Source organism: Pteropus vampyrus, unplaced genomic scaffold (genome assembly GCF_000151845.1).
Source record: "Pteropus vampyrus isolate Shadow unplaced genomic scaffold, Pvam_2.0 Scaffold516, whole genome shotgun sequence".
In the NCBI taxonomy this organism is placed as follows: domain Eukaryota; kingdom Metazoa; phylum Chordata; class Mammalia; order Chiroptera; family Pteropodidae; genus Pteropus; species Pteropus vampyrus.
The window spans coordinates 2,287,875-2,308,035 of NW_011889297.1; the positions used below are offsets into that span (position 1 = coordinate 2,287,875).

The 20,161-nt window shown below is 35.6% G+C and overlaps 1 protein-coding gene across 4 annotated transcripts in view; it reads left to right on the forward strand.

The window, feature by feature from the left end:
* HEPH (hephaestin) overlaps positions 1-6,248 on the forward strand; it is a 71,875-nt gene extending 65,627 nt beyond the window's left edge. For 3 of the 4 annotated variants that reach the window (XM_023525015.1, XM_023525018.1, XM_023525016.1), the window contains 4 exons: positions 1,443-1,582; positions 2,465-2,627; positions 3,927-3,971; positions 5,995-6,248. In XM_023525015.1, coding sequence (XP_023380783.1) covers positions 1,443-1,582; positions 2,465-2,627; positions 3,927-3,971; positions 5,995-6,227 — 581 coding nt within the window. In that variant the 3' untranslated portion in view covers positions 6,228-6,248. The remainder of the gene's footprint in view (positions 1-1,442; positions 1,583-2,464; positions 2,628-3,926; positions 3,972-5,994) is intronic. The other variant, XM_023525017.1, reaches the window with a different exon arrangement.
* The last annotated feature ends 13,913 nt before the right edge of the window (positions 6,249-20,161 follow it).

Here is a 20,161-nt window from a genome sequence, read left to right on the forward strand (position 1 = left end):
TCTACCATGTATTTGTTGAGCACTTTCTGAGTTCTGGCACTGGAGATAAAATGTTAAATAAAGTTGTGGTCTGAGGGCAAATAAATAATATCTTTCCCTTTCCTTCTAGATTCCTGAACCAATAGTGAAAGAAAAAGTAATCAAATGTGAGCCTACTAAGAAGGCTAATTGGAAAACTGAATTTAGTTCTGCTATTAAATAGGCTTGCTAATACTCCTTCTGTAATAGATTGTCTACCCTGCCATTGATATAGATGGACAACAATAGTCTTCCTCATTTTCAGGGGCAGAATCTTTCCCACAATGAAATAGTTAATCTGTCTGCACCCTTTTCTGTTGTCAGACTGATCCAAAAGAGAGAAGATTCAGTAAAGGATGAGTTGAGCATGTTTAGCCCCTTTTATCAAATTCATAATTTGGTGGGGGTAAATACAGAAGCATGCTATAAATGTTCTTTCCATTATTTCCCCTCTTATGGAGTAGAGTGAAAATTACCTTCCTTCTGTGAGTACATGAGAAATGGAGGAATATGTCCTGGGCATAGTCTAGATAGTGTTAATTACCATGGCAATAAACTAGTTTGTTGTCTTTAAGTACAGGATATAGCCTAGGAAAAGGCAGATGATGAGACCCATGCATTAATATGATTAATTTAAAAATGTGACTAGTCTTTTTTTAAAAACATGTATTGTAGGCTCTGGTGTCTTCTGGGTGTTCTGAAGAATAAAAAAGAACTATAGTACTATAGTATATACATTCGTTTTCTGCTTGCTAGAAACCTAGAGTCTAGCTGAGGATATGAGCTTCCACAAATTAAAAGTTAGATAAATCTAGAAAACAATTTCTAGTACATTTCAAAGAGTGGTAAGACAGTACTTGAGAAGTTTGGAGGTTGAAAAGAATGCAGGGAATGAGAGGTACTGAGGAGAGTTAATCAAAAAAGTATTCTTGGAGGAGTTGAAGGCTTTAACTGAGCTTTGAAAATATGGATAAAAGGAGGCAGGATTTCTGGGAGGAAAGATAAAAAACACAAGTAGTGATACAAAGAACATGCATTGGGCTATCTGGAGAATGATGAATAAATCACTCTAATTGGAATAAGTGTGTTGGATAATAGGAGATGAGTCTGGAAAATGTTTTGGGGCTATATTTTGCAGGACCATGTTGGCTGAGCTAAAAACCCATGGACTTAATCTTTGGGGCAAGAGAGAGCTAGTAAAATATTTTAAGCAGCAGAATGACATGGTCATATTAGTTATTTAGACGGTAATTTCTGTAACACCAGTGTAGAAGATAGACTGGAGGGGGGCAAATTAAATAGAAACAAGAGAAGTTGAGACAATTGCTATAATCAGAAATGATAAGGACTAGCTCTAGGGCAGTGGCAATCTGAAGTCAAAATTAGAGATATAAGAGTTGTTTTTTTTTTTAATTTTTTTACAGCCATTAATGGAAAGCTCTATGCCAACCTCAAGGGTCTTACCATGTACCAAGGAGAACGAGTGGCCTGGTACATGCTGGCCATGGGCCAAGAAATTGACCTGCACACTGTCCACTTCCATGCAGAGAGCTTCCTCTATCGGGTGAGCTGGAAAGTGGACTGAGTCCTTCGGGGGTAATTAGAGAAGTGCTTTAACAGTCATTAAGGAGGAAGGAAATAGCAAGGAACAAAATAATAACCAGTTAAAAGAAGAGAGATCTTGTACATGGAGCATTGAACTGGAATTCTACTTTGGCTGTGTATCTCAGGGTCACTTCTCTCTAGGCCTTAGCTTTCCCTGCTGATACAGAAGAAACAAGTGGTTCATTTATGGGGTAAGGGGATGAAAAGAATCATCAACATAATTGGGTCTTAGTCAAGGACTTAAGATACTAAGCAGTTATTCTAAGATATAGGAATTTCAGAGTGCTGTCTCAATCTCTGAAAGTCCTCAATCCATTATAAGAAGAACTTCAATTCAGGAGCTACATGGAAAAAGCATGTAAGTTTTGGAGAAGAAGATCTAGTCTTAAGAAAAGGGGCAGAGTTGGAGGCATTCATATAGACATAAAGATCTAGAGGTACTGATAAGGTGATGACATGAAAAATAAACTAATTTGGGTTCCATTGCTAAAGTAAATATGTGGCTCCTTCTTAGGAGTCAGGATTTAGGTTGAATTCTCCAGATTTTAGCTTGCGGAAAAGTATGGAAACACTAGTTTTTAGCTTCCCAAAGGAAGCTGTAATATATTTTACTTTGGGACACTTAAGAATAAGTAAGAAAAAGAGTCCCCCTATTGATTCAGTTTGTGTGGGCGAGTTCATAGGGAAGGTGGATAAGATGGACTTCTCAAGCTGCTTTTTGGTCTGTAAATCATAGTTCCATATCCCTGATGTGGACATCTAAACCTTTTAATTTTTATAAACTCTGAGATGCTCTCTATATCCTTCACTTCTTTTCCTCTACCTCTAATCTCTCCTGCAGAATGGCGAGAGCTACCGGGCAGATGTAGTGGATCTGTTCCCAGGGACCTTTGAGGTTGTGGAGATGGTGGCCAGCAACCCTGGGACATGGCTTATGCACTGCCATGTTACTGACCATGTCCATGCTGGTATGGAGACCCTCTTTACTGTCTTGTCCCAAAGAGGTAAGGCCTAACAACCAATATGTGCCATTTTTTAGCACTTTATCTAGCCTATAAAAAACAGATAATCCCAAGAAGTCTTTTTTCACTTGTCCTTATTATCCCAGAAAATAACAGGACTTAAGACAGAGTATACCCCTCTAGGTGTTCTTGCATCCAATATTTCTCATTTCCCATGACCCCCTTGACATCTGTTGAGCTCACGTCTGTTGAACCAGCCTGAAACTGATTGGACTCTAGGCATTGATGCTTAGTGAAGATTTGCTTCCTTTGAAATACATTTAATTTATATACAAATGAATCATTTTATAATTCGTTAGAGTTGCAGACTGTTTCAAGAAATTTTGCTAATAAATTCAGTTTATAAAAAAAAAAAGAAATATAATTCTAACAGAGACCTCTTGATTTGTTTTGTGGGGCTTGTGAAAGGCAATTCTTTCTGTCCTGGAACAATTCTGTCTAAGGCTGAAAAGAGATATGGGCCTTCAATTATAGCTTAGCCCAGACAGAGTTGCTACCAAGGGTGAAAAAATATTGTCTTTATCTTTTTTTATAGAGAGAGAATAGCTGGGCTAGTTTCGTTATTAATAAGTCTTCGTTAGTCACCAACAATATAGAAGTGTAGGCAGTGTTAGCTTGTGTGCTTTTGGGTTATCAAAGAGTTAAGTGTCTTTTTTTTTTTTTTAAGCCTTTTGACCTTAGTCCAGTCCTCACCATTATCCCCCTACAAAGAGGCAATATAGTACTTCCAGGGACCCACAGAAATCCAGATTTTTTTCTCCTTTTTTTTTTTTTAATGTTATATGACTTTGGAAAACGATGGTGTTGAAATAGATATTCTGGGATTGCCAGCCATTGGCATTCTGTCAGCAAGAAAAAAAAAAGTAGGCAAATGTCTTCAGGCATTCAAACAGGCTTAACAAAACCAGAGTAGAGATTACAACTTTGCTATTTACACCCAGGGAGGTAAACAAATAATTGTATATTATGATTTCCTGTATATTCGAAAAACTTTGTTCTCTGATAACCTTCACTGCTAGAATATGGTTTCCACTTACTACTCTAGTGCTATTCCCCACCACCCACATAGGCTCATATTTTCTGTCACTATTCAAAATCAAATTACATACTAATATTGACTTTTACTGTAGGTTAATTAATTCCAGGACATTCATTTTGGTTACTATAGCACAGAGATTCCTTCAACCAATGCCGATTTCCAACAATGAGCCTGTGGATTGATATGGATAAAAAAAAAAAAAAAACAAAACTAACATCTTCTCTTTTTTTTTCCCTCTCCAGAACACTTAAGCACTATCACCACCATCACCAAAGAGATTGGAAAAGGTAGGGAGAGTGATGTACAGAATGGATAGTTATATGTGGTGTGCATTTATGGGGAGATGCAGTGTCTCTAAAATATGGGATTCACATGACTGAAAGGCAGAACACAATACTAGAAATCTTGAGATTTCTACAAGACTTCAGAAGCCAGGAATCCAAGGTTCAGCTTTTCTTGGTAGGTTTATTCTCTCTGGCACCCACCGCAACCTCCAGAGTTGGTGAAAACTGCCTCATCTCCAGTCGAAGGCTACTATCCTAGCCTCCCACCTAATGTGTGATAGGGAAGAAAATTCAAGGTCTTGCTTGGGTGGGCATAAAGATGCTGTAGCACAGATATAAATTCCCTATAGGGACAGTGAGAAACTAGAACAAATACCATAGAGTCTGCACTAAGTACTTCGAATTCTTGCATGTATGGAAGACAAAGAGTCAACCAAAGAGTTGACTCTTGGGAACTAACCATTTCTGCCCTTCAAGAAAATAGAGATTTTTGTTCTATCTAGCCTGGGTCCAAATAGTGCTTTCACTCTCTACCCATTTGTACCTAAACTGAGAAAGATTTAAAATTATAAGAGATAGAAGGAACATTAGAGATCATAAATTTAGTTTGGAGGGTTTTCAGCTGTGTTTGAAACATTTCTAATGATCTGCCTAAGTATTTTTATCTTATAAACTGTTAACCATGGAACTCAGATAATCCTTGAGGGATTGGGAAGAGGTAAGGTGAGCCTGAGAGAGTGGAGCACCATATATACATATGTATATATTTCATCCTGTCTCAGTTCTGTAAGAACTGACTTATGCATTCATTAAACAGGTACTGAGTGTTAGATACACCAAAACAAGACATAGATACTACTTTCCAAGAGGTTTGTTTCTACAAACAGAATGAGACACAGAAACAATAATTGCAGTGCTGGATGCTATATGTTGTAAAAAAGGCAAATGATAATAACAGCTATTAATTATTATGCATTTGATATCTTCCAGTATCTATACTATATATTTATAATATTAATTTACTTAAACCTCACAATAAACTTCGGAGTTAAGTATGGTTATTATCCCCCTTTTTAAAATGTGGTGACTGAAGTGCAGAAGTGAAAGGTCACTTGGCCCAAGCAAGTAACTTGTGGGATTACAAACAGTACAGATACTTTAAGAACACAGAAAAACCATTACCTGTCTTAATGAATTGAAGAAAGCTTCACAGAGACCTGTAAATTTTAAGCAGGAATAGAAAGGTGAGGAGGTAGAAAGGGTGTTCAGGCAAAGGAAGCAGCATGAGAAAGTCTTGGAAGCCTGAAAGCAGACCACCTATTCTGAGAAACAAAGAACGAATTACTATAGCTGAAGAATAGTAGATAAAAGACTAGAAAAGTAGATTATAGCCTGATTTTGAGAGCCAGAATGCCTGGCTTGAGTCTGAGCTCTACTCCATAGGTTAATTGGAGGTCATTTATCTCCAAATCAAAAGTTTGCATGGCAGGAACTAAGACAATCAAATATTTCACCTGAAAAGGTAATAACATCATGTGTTATCATGGCTCAAAAAGGTGAGAGACCAGACAGCGCAGTGGCAGGCTATCGTTATGGTCTAGTAGTCAAAGTGAGCATTAATAAGCTAGGTCATTGGGTCAAACTTCTTCCCTGAATTTATACTTATTGCCTCAATTCTACCCTCTGGAACCACACAAACCAAATCCAATTTTTTTCTTTACATTGTAGGTCTTTATATATTTGAAGAAATATACCAAGGCCCTTCCCAATCTGAGACTGAGCTCTTTACATAGGGAGATCAGGGCCTCAATGATTCCTAAGAACTTTCTCAGGTGTAACATCTTGTTACCCCGATTCTCTGTAACCCCTAAATCTGTTTTAACCAGCTGGTCTTTTGAGGGATAGGAACAGTTCCTCTGTTTTATTTGGATGGACTTATTTCTCCTCTTCCAGGAGGTGACTGCAAAAGTGCCCCTGTGGAGTACTCTCCAGCCCACAGTGCCCATATTTTCTTGTTTCATTTCAGCAGCAATCCCCAGAGACATTGGAGAAGACAATGTGAGGATTCTCGGCATACAGATCCCCATAAAGGATGTTGAGGTGCTGGTTTCTGTCTTAATTGCCATGGGTATCATTCTCCTGCTCATTGCTCTGGCTCTTGGCGGTGTGGTCTGGTACCAACATCAGCAGAAAAAGCTCCGACGTAACAGAAGGTCGATTTTGGATGATAGCTTTAAGCTTCTGTCCCTCAAGAAATAGCAACTGGATTTTGGAACTTCATATCTGGAATGCACTCCCAGCAAGGCATTAGTAGCTAACCCCACTGTCAAAGGAGCATGGGTAGTAGAAAGACGGATGAAGGAAACAAACTTGTCTGATGATGTTTTCATTTATTTATTTCCATGGAAATGATGTACTTTCTCTTTTTTGCCCCACTTGGGCACTTGGGGATAAGTGACTTCCCTAGTATCTTATATCACAAATTTCAACAGCTAGATTATATCACCATTGACACTTGGAAGATGTGGAAATTCCTAAATACTGATCCTTCTCACAGAGTTAATACCAAGAGTAAAACACATTGATTAAGTTTCTCCTGCTTTCCAGGACCTAGGCACATTCATTCTGAACCAAAGCTAAGTGAGCTGTGAAGATAATCCACATCTAAACTATGGACTAAGAACAAAGGAATAATGGGAAAATGGGTGGGGTGAGATTTGAAGATCCAAATTTTATTTTGATTTTCCTTGGAAGTGAACTGTTTTTGAAAAGCGAGTGGCTGGTGGTTACATGAGTACCTTTAACTTCTGGATTCAGAAATTCTTCAGGACGTTATTCTTCCAAGTTCCTGGTGCAATCACACTGAAGAAAATGCTGAGTGTCTTCTCCATATTTTAGGCAGAAATTTCTGTACATTAAAGTACTTGTTAGAACACTGTAAGAGTCATCTTGGTGATTTTGATGCTTCTTGTGGCCTCCGGAAGGTTATGACTATGATTTAAACAAAGCATTCAGTGGTGGAGGGGGATGGAGCAGAATAGAATGGGTCTGCCTATCCTTTGTGAAGCCTACAGATTTGTGTTTTAGAAATGAAAAAAAACTGTCCCAGAGGAAGCCTCAAAGTCAGAGTGGTGGGTACCATCTTTTGGCTCATAGATACCAAAAGTCTTCTGAATATTAAGAAAAATTGCCAAAGGAAAATAGAGGGCTGAGACAAGGCTCAAACCTGTACGCTAGGCAAGAAAAGGTGGACACAGCTCTCATGGGCTCTTTTGGTAGTTGGGAGTATGAGAGGTCTACTTGCAGTTTGTGGAGGGGGGTTGTCTCTTTATGACAAAGAGTCCTTCCCTCTGGTACCTTAAAGCAATATTCCTTTGTCATATGCAAATTCAAGCCTATCTGAAACCTTGGTCAGAGAGCACAAACAAGAGATAAATTAGTTATGGGATAAGATGGCACACCCTCACAAAAGTATCCATATTAACATTTTATGTGGCAAGTGGAGAACAGAAGTGGCCACAGAAACAGTGAAGATGACAACTGAAATACATAGTGTTTTACACTTTACAAAGTATCTAATGTTTCTTTGCATTTGACTTGCCTTAGTTCTATCAGGGTGCTATTTTATTTTACATTTGAGTAAACAAAGGATCCAATTCCTGATGGACCTAGAGGGCATTGTGCTAAGTAGAGTAAGTCAGTTGAGAAAAATAAATTCATATGATTTCATGTACATGTGGAATCTAAAGAAGAAGAAGAAGAACAACAACAACAACAACAACAAAAAGAAATAAACTCATAAATACAGAGAAGAAAGGGATTAAGAAGTACAAAATGGGAATTACAAAATAGTCATTGAGATATAAAGTATAGCATAAGAAATATAGTCAATAAGATTTGAATAACTATGTACAGTGTTAGATGGGTACTAGATTTACTGAGGTGATCACTTTGTGAGTTACATAGTTTTCTAATCACTGCGTTGTACACCTGAAACTAATATAATATTGTATGCCAACTATAATTGGAAAAAAAATAAATTATTTAAAAAACATGTTCATACCACCCAAAGCAATCTATAGATTGAATGCAATTCATATCAAAATACCAATAGCATTTTTCTGAGAACTAGAACCAATAATACTAAAATACATATGGAATTACAAAAGACCCTAAATAGCCCCAGTATACTTGATAAAGAAGAACAAAATTGAAGGTATCACAACAGTGATATCAAATCATACTAAAAATATAGTCATCAAAACATTATGGTAGTGTCATAAAAACAGACACATAGACCAATGGAGCAGAATAGACAGCCCAGAAATAAACCTACATCTATATGGTCATTTAATCTATGACAAAGGAGGCAAAAATATACAATGGATTAAGGACATTCTATTTAATAAATGGTGTTAAGAAAACTAAAGAGATACATTAAAAAAATAAAACTGGACCAAAGCCATAGAACTTCTAGAAGAAAACATAGGTAGTAAACTCTCTGACATTGTTCTTAGTAACCTTTTTTTCTGATACATCTCGTCAAGCAAGAGAAACAAAAGAAAAAATAACAAATGGGGCTACAGTAAACTAAAGTTATTGCACAGCACAGAAAATCATCAATAAAATGATAAATCAAGCTACTGAATGGGAGAAGATATTTTCCAATGATACATTTGATAAGGGGTTAATATCCAAAATTTATAAAGAACTCATAGAATTTAACATAAAAAAAAACCAAACAATCCAATTAAAAAGTGGGCAGGAACCTGAATTGGCATTTTTCTGAAGTGGATATACAGATAGCCAAAAGACAATGAAAAGATGCTCAATGTCACGAATTATCAGTGGAATGCAAATTAAAACCACAATGAAATATCACCTAACATGTGTCAAAATGGCTATCATCAATAAATGAGAAAACAATAACTGTTGGCGCGGATGTAAAAGGAACCTTTGTGCACTGTTAGTAAGATTGCAAATTGGTGCAGCCAGTGTGGAAAACAATTTGGAGGTTCCTCAAAAATTAAATATAGGGCCACCTTAGGACCCGACAATTCTACTTCTGGGTATTTGTCCAAAGAAATCCAAAACATTAATTTTAAAAGATATATGCACCTCTATTTCTCAGCAGCACTTTTTACAGTAGCCAAGATATGGAAGAGATTCAAGTGCCCATTTATAGGTGATTGGATAAAGAAGAAGTGGCACATATATACAATATAATATTACTCAGCCAAAAAAAAAAAAAATGAAATCTCACCATTAGAGCCAACATGTATGGCCCTAGAGGGTATTAAGCTAAGTGAAATAAGTCAGGCAGAGAAAGACAAATACCATATGATCTCACTTATATGTGAAATCTAAAGAGAAATATATATTTAAAAAAACAGAAACAGACTGATAGATATAGAGAACAAACTGATGGTTACTGTATAGGAGAGGTTTGGGGGCTGAGTGTAAAAGGAGAAAGAATTAAGAAGTACAAATTAGTAGTTACAGAATAGGCACTGAGATGTTAAGTACAGCATAGAGAATATAGTCAACAATATTGTAATAACTATGTTTAATGCCAGTTGGGTACTAGACTAATTGGGGGTAATCGCTTCATAAATTATGTAAATTTATAATCACTATGCTGTACACATGAATTTAATATAAAATAATATTGACTATCAACTCTAATTGAAAAATAAAAATTAAAAAAACTTAACTCATAATTAATAACTATCCAAAAGAGAAAGTACCAGGACCAGATGAGCTGTTGAATTCTACCAAACATTTAAGGAAAAAATTATACCAATTGTCTAGTATCTCTTTCAGAAGATAAAAGCACAGGGAATACATCCCAACTCATTCTATGAGGCCTACATTATCCTAATACCAAAACCAGAAAAAGACATTTTAGGAAAAGAAATCTGCAGAGCAATATTTCTCATTAACTCATATACAAAATTCCTCAACTCAATATTAGCAAATTTAATACAATACTGTATGAAAAGAATTATATATCATGACCAAGTGCAATTTATTCCAGATATGCAAGGCTGTCTCAACACTTGAAAAAATTACTGTATTTTATTGCATCAACAAGTTTAAAAAAAATCCTTTGATCATATCAATAGATGCAGAAGAAGCATTTCATACATTGCAACACTCATTCATTGATCTCAGGAAACCAGGTTAGAGAAGGACTTCACAACATGGTAAACAATATGTGCAAAAACTTTCGACTAACATCATAGTTAATAAAGAAAAACTAGAAACTTTCCTGTAAAATTAGGAATAATGCAAAGATGTCTCCTACCACTGCTCCTTTTTAAATCATATTGGAAATGCTAATGAAACAAGACAAGAAAAAAAAAGGTATAGATTGAGAAAAAGTAATAAAACTATCTTTGTTCACAGACAACATTGTTTATATAGAAAAGCTAAGAGAATCATCAAAAACTGCCTGGAACTAATATGCGATTATAGCAAGGTTGCTGGATACAAGGTTAATATACAAAAATCAATTGCTTTTCTATATACCAGCAATAAACAAGTGGAAATTGAAATTAAAAATATATTACCGTTTACATTAGTGTCCCCTAAAATGAAATATTTGGGTATAAATACCATGAAATACATATAGGACCTATATGAAAAAAGACTACAAAACTCTAATGAAAAATATAAAAATATAAAGGCAGAACTAATAAATGAAGATATTTCATATTCCTTGATAGAAAGACTCAATATTGTCAAGTTTCTAGTCCTTCCAAACATAATCCGTATATTCAGTGCAAACCCGGTCAAAATCCCAGCCAGTTATTTGGGTATATTAAAAAACTAGGTACTGTCTAGTTTCAGTGAAGTAGGTAAATGATGTGCTTGCCTCCTCTCTCAGACATCAAAATTACAACTGAACTACAAAACAATGATCATTGAGAATCACCTGAAGTCTAGCTGAACAAGAATCCTATATCTAAGGATATACAGAAGTCATGTGGAGACTGGTAGGAAGCATGGAGAGGTAGAAAGGGTTGGCTCTCCACCCATGCATTATGGTTAAATATTGGGAGGAATATATCAACTGTGGAGGTCCACCCTGAGGAAAAAGTGTTCCAAGCCTCACACCAAGCTCCCCAACCCAGGACTTCAGTGTCAAGAAGAAAATTTCTGATAACTTCTGGCTGCAAAAATCAGCAGAGATTTTAGCTGAGTGAGACAGAGGGCTGCTGGTGAGCCAGGTGATCCTCTTAAAGGGCCTGCACATGGACTTACTTGCTGACAGACTCACTTGCTCTGAGCTCCAGTGCTGGGGCATCAACTTGAAAGGCACAAGGGCCATACAGGAAAGAACTGAATTGACTGGCTTCTGGACGAGGGCTGGATGGCACAGGTATCTCCCATGAATAAAAGTGCAGCAGAAGCCACTGTTTTTTGTTGAGCCCTCCCCACAGCCAACGCGCAGATGCAGGCAGCCACAATATCTGAGTCTCCATCAACCTGGGTAACATCATTCACCCTACCCTGGTGATTCTCTGAGATTGCACCTCACCCAAATTTCAGACCCACCCGAGCTGCTTCCAGTGGCTTTTTCACACAAATGACGTCTTGGTTCGTGCTGAGGACTTTTCTAAAATATCTAAAAGATTCACAAAATCCAAACAAGCAGCATTTGGCCTTGGCACGCCCCATACTTCTTACTAAGCATCCCCAAGTGTGGCACTAGGGGTTGCTGGCCTTGGTTTGCAGCTTAGCCTCTTGAGGCACCCCTAAGCCCAGCATAAGCGGGGGCCATCTGCAGATTGTTTAGTGACTCACCAGGTGACCCCAGGCAGGGCATGTGTTATGACTAAACTTGGCCTGCACCAGAAACCCTCCTAACAGGCCTCAGAACAAACACACCTGATAGCCAGCTTCAGACCACATAAGAGTACCACTCAACCACCTCCACAGAAAACAAACCCACAGGGCCGATTCCTCAGGCAACTTGTTCTTCTTTCTCAAGATTGCCATGGCTATTCATGATCATTTGTGACTCCATATAACTTTTAAGATTATTTGTTCAAGTTTCATGAAAAATGTCATTGATATTTCGATAGTGATTGCATTGGATCTATATATTACTTTGGACATTTTAATGATATTAATTATTTCTATTCATGAGAAAAATATATGCCTCCATTTATTCATATCTTCTTCAATTTCTTTCTTCAATTTCTATAATTTTCTGAGTCTTTTACCTCTTTGGTTAAATTTATTCCTAGACATTTTTGATGCAATTATTAAAGAAATTGTTTTCTTAATTTCTTTCTGATAACTCATTATTAGTGTGTAGAAATGCAACCAATTTCTGAATATTAATTTTTTATTCTGCTACTTTACTGAATTCATTTTCCAGTTCTACTAGGATTTTTTTGTGTGTGGAATTTTTAAAGTTTTCTCTATATAATATCATGTCATCTGTAAATAATGAGTTTTACTTTTTTTTCTAATTTAGATGGCTTTTATTTATTTTGTTGTTGTCTGATTGCTGTGATGAGGACTTCCGATACCGTATTGAATAGAAATGGTAAAAGTGGACATCCTTGCCTTCTTCCTGATCATAAGAAAAACAAATATGGCCTTAACTAGGTTAAGTTACTGTCCCTTTATTCAAACCTTTCTGAGATTTTTTTAATCATAAATGAATGCTGGATTTTGTTAAATGTTTTTTTTTGTCTGCATCTATTGACATAATCTTATAAATTTATCCTTTATTTTGTTTATGTAGTGAATTATGTTAATTGATTTGTGGATATTGAATAAACCTTGCATCCCAGGAATAAATCTCACTTAATTACAGTGTATGGTCTTTTTAGTGTATTACTGAATTCTGTTTGCTAATATTTTGTTGAGGATTTTTACATCTATGTTCATCAATAATATTGGTCTATAATTTTCTTTTTTTGTAACATTTTTGTCTGGTTTTGAAATCAGGGTAATGTTGGCCTCATAAAACAAGCTTGGGAGTCTTCCACCATCTTTAATTTTTTGGAATAGTTTGAGAAGGATAGGTGTTAATTCTTCTTTGAATATTTGGTAAAATTCACCTGTGAAGCCATCTGGTATAGGACTTTTGTTTGCGGGGAACTTTTTGATTACTAATTCAATTTCATTAGTAGTAATCTGTTCAGATTTTCTCCTTGATTCGGCCTTGGAAGATTGTATATTTTTAGGATTTATCCATTTCTCACAGATTGTCAAATTTGTTGGCACATAATTGTTCATAGTATTTTCTTATATTTCTTTGTATTTCTGTAGTGTCTGTTGTCACTTCTCTTTCATTTATGATTTTATTTATTTGAGTCCTCTCTCTATTTTCTTGATGAGATCAGTTACAGGTTTATTAATTTTGTTTGTCTTTTCAAAGAACTAGTTCTTTCTTTCATTAATCTTTTTTTTTCCAGACTCAATTTCATTTATTTCTGCTCAATCTTTATTATTTCCCTCATTCTACTAACTTTAGAGCTTATTTGCTATTCTTTTTCTAGTTCCTTTAGGTATCTGGTTAGATTGTTTATTTGAGCTTTTTCTTGTTTCTTGAGGTAGGCCTGTATTGCTATGAATTTCCCTCTTAGGACTGCTTTTGCTGTGTCCCATAAATTTTTAGTCATTGTGTTTTCATTTTCATTTGTCTCTAGGTATCTTTTAATTTCTTCTTTGATCTCATTATTAACTCATTCATTGTTTAGTAGCATGTTATTTAGCATCCATGTGTTTGTTTTTCAGTTTATTTTCTCATACTTGATTTCTACTTCTGTACCATTGTGGTTGGAGAAGACGCTTGATATAATTTCAATGTTCTTAAATTTATTGAGATGTTTTGTGTCCTAACATGTGATTGATCCTGGAAAATGTTCCATGTGCACTTGAGAAAAATGTATATTTTGCTCTTTTGTAGTGAAGTGCTCTAAGAATATCAATTAAATCCTCCTGATTTAATATATCACTTAAGGCCACTGTTTCCTTATTGATTTTCTGTCTGGAAGATCTATTCATACATGTCAATAGGGATTTAAAATTTTATACTATGAATGCATTGCCATCAATTTCTCCTTTTACATTAGGTAATGTTTGCTTTATATATTTAGGTGCTCCTATGTCGGGTGAATAAATGCTTACAAGAGTTATAGACTCTTGTTGGATTGACCCTATTATCATTATGTAACATCACTCCTTGTCACTTATTATAACCTGTGTTTTAAAGTCTGTTTTGCCTGCTGTAAGTATGGCTATCCTAGCTTTTTTTCTTTTAATTTTGATTTGCATGAAACATATTTTTCCATTCTTTCATTACTCTCTGTGTGTTATTTGATCTGAAGTGGGTCTCTTATGGACATAATATGTATGGGTCTTGTTTTCTTACCCATTCAGCTAACATATCTCTTTTGATTGGAGCATTTAATTCATTGACATTTAAAGTGATTATTGAGGGATCTTTGGAAACATGGAGGAGTGAGAGGTGTCTCCAGATCTCTCCCCTTGAGACAACAAGATGAACATCTAAAACTCAACAAAAAACATCCAAAATGCACACCAGCATGTCTGAGCATGGGATCTGTGCATAAGATATACCACAGGTCAGGACCCCGGGTTTCAGACAGTGGACTGGGAGAAATAAAAAAGCTGCCTCTCGCAGCCATCAGAGCTACCTGTAGAAGGAGGAGAAGGGGAGAAGGAGCAGCGAGTTCCCTGAAAAGACCTGCCTGGGAAAGCTGTGAGCTCCCCGTGGCCGGCCAGCAGCAGAGACCAGTTATCAGGGCAGGAGGCAGAAAAGTGAACGGCAGAAAAAGAATGGTTCATTTTTACTGGCCCTGGTTGCAAAACTAGGGATAAGCTGCAGTCCTCTGCCACCAATCCAGAGGGCCACTCCCCCCATATACTCCGAGACCAAACAACACAGAGCCCCAGGGGAATCTGAGCAAATACTAACAAAACTGTTGCTAACACTGACAGAGACTGAAACTGAGGGTAGCGAGAGTGATTAAATATCTATCAGAAAATAACAAGGCAATTTTTAAGGTTTTATGTAAAGAAGGCATCCAAAAAGCTTAGATGCCACCTACTGGAAACCAAAAGAAAAGCACTTTCTTTGCAAAAGGCTAAAGAGACTATATATAATAAATCTTCTTTCTGGAAAAAAAAAAACAGAATACATTTCCACAAATGCTCATGTGGAGAAATAGTCCATTAAACACCATGAACAATTAAGTTGACAAGGCATCTCAGAAAAAAAAAAGAGAAAAATCTCCAGAAAATAAGCTTACAGACATAGAAATGTGCAACTTAACTAACAGAGATTCAGGATAGTACTTCTGAAAAAAACACAGTGAGTTCCAAAACGAGTCATATCAACAAATTCAGGAATTGAAAAAAACAACTAGATGAGCAGAGCAAGGAGATTAAAACCGTCAAAAAGAACAGAATAGATCTTCTGGAGATAAAAACAAAACAAAACAAAACAAAACAAACATCCTGCAAGAGCTGAAAAATGAAATAGCAAGCTTGGGAAACACAATCAACCAAATGAAGGAAACGATCAGTAATATTGAAGAAAGAAATCGAGAAAAAAATCAGAAGTAAGAAGGGAGAAACCGAAGAGTGAAAAATAATGAAAGAGAAATTCAAGAACTAGCTGATACCATCAGGAGAAGAAATATAAGAGTAATGGGCATTATCGAAGATGAGAAAAAGGAGCAGAGACTAGAAAGCGTTTTCAGACAAATAATTGATGAGAATTTCCCAAATCTAAGGAATGAGCTGGAGCTTGGAATTCAAAAAGTCAACAGAACACTTAATTGTCTCAACCCGAAAAGGCCTTCACCAAGACACATTGTACTAAAATTATCAAAAATTAACAACAAAGACAGAATTCTCAAGGCAGCCAGGGAGAAGAAAACGGTAACTTATAAAGGAAAACCCATTAGATTATCCTCAGACTTCTTGGCACAGACCTTACAAACCAGAAAGAACTGGAATCGAATATTTAAAGTATTAAGTGAAAGGAACTACCAGCCTAGAATAATGTTTCCAGCTGAGTTCTCCTTTAGATATGAAGAAGAAATTAAAAGCTTTCTAGAAATACAAATATTGAGAGAATTCTCCACTACAAGTCCTGCACTATAGGAAATACTGAAAGGGGTCAGCTCACCTAAAACAAAATGACCGAAAAAATACATAATTAGGAGTAAAGTGACTATCAGGCAAATAAAAGTGGAGTGCAACCCTTACTAAGAAAAAGGCATTACAAACTTAAATAATGATAAGATAATTGTTATAACAGATAGTAATGAACGTTCAGCATACATAGGGACAAATTGAGGTAAATATGACTGAAAAGGGGAGAATCAAAGATCCAAATTCACAAAGGGGAATAGGGATTAGCCACACACAGAAGAAAATGAACAACTGTATATATATATATATATATATATATCCTTTATAGATTTGTAATGGTAACCACACACAGAAGATTCAGAACTGAAGAATATAACATAAAACAAGAAGAACCAGAGGAAAATCCCACAAAAGTCAACCAAAGTAAAGAAAACAGAAACACAAGGACAAGGAAGCAATGGAAACACCGAGCTACCGGAAAGCAAAAGACAAAATGGCTATAAGACCTCATATCTCAATAATCATCCTAAATATAAATGCACTAAACTCATCAATAAAAAGGCACAGAGTTGCTGAATGGATCAAAAAACAAAAGTCAACCATATGCTTCCTCCAGGAGACATATCTCAGCTCTAAGGACAAATATAAACTCAAAGTGAAAGGGTAGAAAATGATATTTCAAGCAAATGACATTCAGAGAAAAGCAGGAGTAGCGATACTAACATCAGACAAAATAGGCTTCAAAATAAAAAAAAATAGGTAAATAAAGATACTGAGGGTGACTTCATAATGATAAAGAGAATCATGCACAAAGAAGATATAATACTTATTAATATTTATGCTCACAATCAGGGAGTCCCAAAATACTAACGCAATCCCTAAAGCAATTACTAACAGAACCAAAAGGAGAAATAGATCAAAACACTATCAAAGTAAGAGACCTAAATATCCCACTGTTGGATATAGATAAATCATCCAAACAGAAAATCAATAAGAAAACAACATCCTTAAATGACACATTAGACCAACTGGATATAATTGACATATACAGAGCCTTCCATTCCAAAACAGCTACTTATACACTGTTCTTTAGTGCATTTGGAACATTCTCAAGAATTGACCACATACTGGAACATAGAGATAGCCTATACAAATATACGAGGGTTGAAATCATACCAACCGTATTCTCTGATCATAATGCTTTGAAACCAGAAATCAATTGCAAAAAGAAAACAGGAAGAACCACAAATACATGGAGATTAAACAACATGCTACTGAAGAACAAATAGGTCAGAGAAGAAATAAAAAGAGAGATCAAGAGATACAAAGAAAATAATGATAATGATGGTACAACATATCATAACTTGTGGGACATGGTAAAAGCGATAATAAGAGGAAAGTTCATATCATTACAGACCTATCTCCAAAAGCAAGAATGAAACCAAATAAACAACCTAATGCTTCATCTTAAAAAACTAGAAAAGGAAGAACAAATAAAGCCTAAAGTTATCAGAAGGAAAGAATCAAAATTAGAGAAGAAATAAATAAAATGGAAACAACAAAAAAAAAATAGAAAAAATAAATGGAACAAAGAGCTGGTTCTTTGAGAAGGTTAATAAAATTGACCACTCTCTGGCTAGACTCACTAAAGAAAAAAGAGAAAGGACACAAGTAAACAAAATCAAGAATGAAAGAGGGGAAATTATGACAGACATTGCAGAAATGGAAAGGTTCATATAAGAATAATATGAAAAAGTATACAACACCAAGTATAATAACCTACAGGAAATGAACTAGTACTTAGAAAAATACAACCTTCCTAGACTGAATCAAGAAGAACTGGAAAATCTAAATAGAACAATCAGCAGTATGGAAATTGAAGCAATCATCAAAAACCTACCAAAAAGTAAAAGTCCAGGACCAGATGGCTTCACCAGTGAATTCTACCAAACATTCAAAGAAGATTTAATACCTATTCTCTTCAAACTCTTCCAAAAAATTGAAGAGGAGGCAATACTTCCCAACTCATTTTATGAGGCCAATATTAGTCTGATACCAAAGCCTGGTAAAGATAAAAAGAAAACTACAGATCAATATCTCTCATGAACACAGATGCAAAAATCCTAAATAATATATTTACGAACCGAATGCAGCAACATGTTAAAAAGATTATACACACGATCAAGTGGGTTTCATCCCAGAGGCACAGGGATGATTCAACATACACAAATCAATTAATGAGATACACCACATAAACAAATTAAAAAATAAGAATCATATGATCATATCAATAGATGCACAAAAAGCCTTCGATAAGATACAGCATCCATTTATGATCAAAACACTTAACAAAATCAGTATAGAAGGAAAGTACCTTAACATAATAAAGGCTATATATGACGAGCCCTCAGCCAACATTATACTTAATGGTGAAAAACTAAAAACCTTCCAAGATCAGAAACAAGGCAAGGCTGTTCACTATCGCCACGTTATTCAATATAACATTGGAGGTGTTAGCGAGTGAAATCAGAAAAGAGAAAGATATAAATATAAATGGCATCCAAATAGAAAACGAAGAAGTCAAATTATCACTATTTGGGGATTCCATGATTCTCTATATAGAAAACCCTAAAACCTCCACAAGAACACTACTAGAAACAATAAGCAAATAGAGCAAAGTTTCTGTATACAAAATCAATGTTGAAAAGGCCATAGCGTTCCTATACTCTAATAACAAAGTGTCAGAAAAAGAAGTAGAAAAAATAATTCCTTTTGCAATTGCAACAAAAAGAATAAAACACTTAGGAATAAGCTTAATGAAACATGTGAATGACCTATATAATGAAAACTAGAAGACTTTATTAAAAGAAATCAAAGAAAGATACAAAGAAATGGAAGGATATTCTGTGTTCTTGGATTGGAAGAATCAACATAGTTAAAATGACCATATTACCTAAAGCATTATACAGATTTCATGCAATCCCCATCAAAATTCATCAACATTTTTTTTAAAGAAATGAAACAAAACATCATCAGATTTGTATAGAAGCACAAAAGACACCGAATTGCCAAAGCCATCCTGAGAGAGAAGAAGGAGGCTGGAAGCATAACTCTGCCCAACTTCAAATTATACTACAAAGTGACAGTAATCAAAACAGCATGGTATTGACAGCAAAACAGACCCACAGACTAGTGGAACAGAATCAAGAGTCCAGAAGTAAACCCATAAAAAGAAATATATATATACACACACACACACACACACACACAAATAGTTTCGACAAAAATGCCAAAAATATACAGTAGAGAAAGAAAAGCCTCTTCAATAAATGCTACTGGGAAAACTGGAAAGCCACCTGCAAAAGAATGAACCTAGATTCTTGACTATCATCACACACCAAAATTAACTGGAAATGGATTAAGGACTTGAATATAAGACCTGAAACAATAAAAGGCATAGAATAAAACATAGGAACTAAACTCAAGGACCTTGGACTTAAAGAGGATTTTATGAATTTGACCTCAAAACCAAGGGAAGTAAAACCAAAAATAAATGAATGATACTACATCAAACTTAACAGCTTCTGCTCAGCAAACGAGACTTTCAACAAGCTAAAGAGACAACCATCCGAACAGCCTAATGTCCGATAAGGGCCTAATATCCAAAACATACAGAAAACTCATACCACTCAATAACAATAAAAAAGAAAATGATCCAGTCAAAAAAGGGCAGTGAACCTGAACATACTCTTCTCCCAGGAAGAAATTCAAATGGCCAATAAACATTTGAAAATATCCTCAACATCACTAGCTATTAGGGAAATGCAAATCAAAATCACATTGAGATAACTTCTCACACCTGTTAGAATAGCTATAATCAACAGGACAAGTAATAACAAATGTTGGAGAGGATGAAGAGAAAAAGGAACCCTCATACACTGCTGGTGGGACTGCAAATTGGTACAGCCACTATGGAAAACAGTATAGAGGTTCCTCAAAAAACTAAGAATTGATCTACCATATGATCCAGTAATCCCTCTACTGGG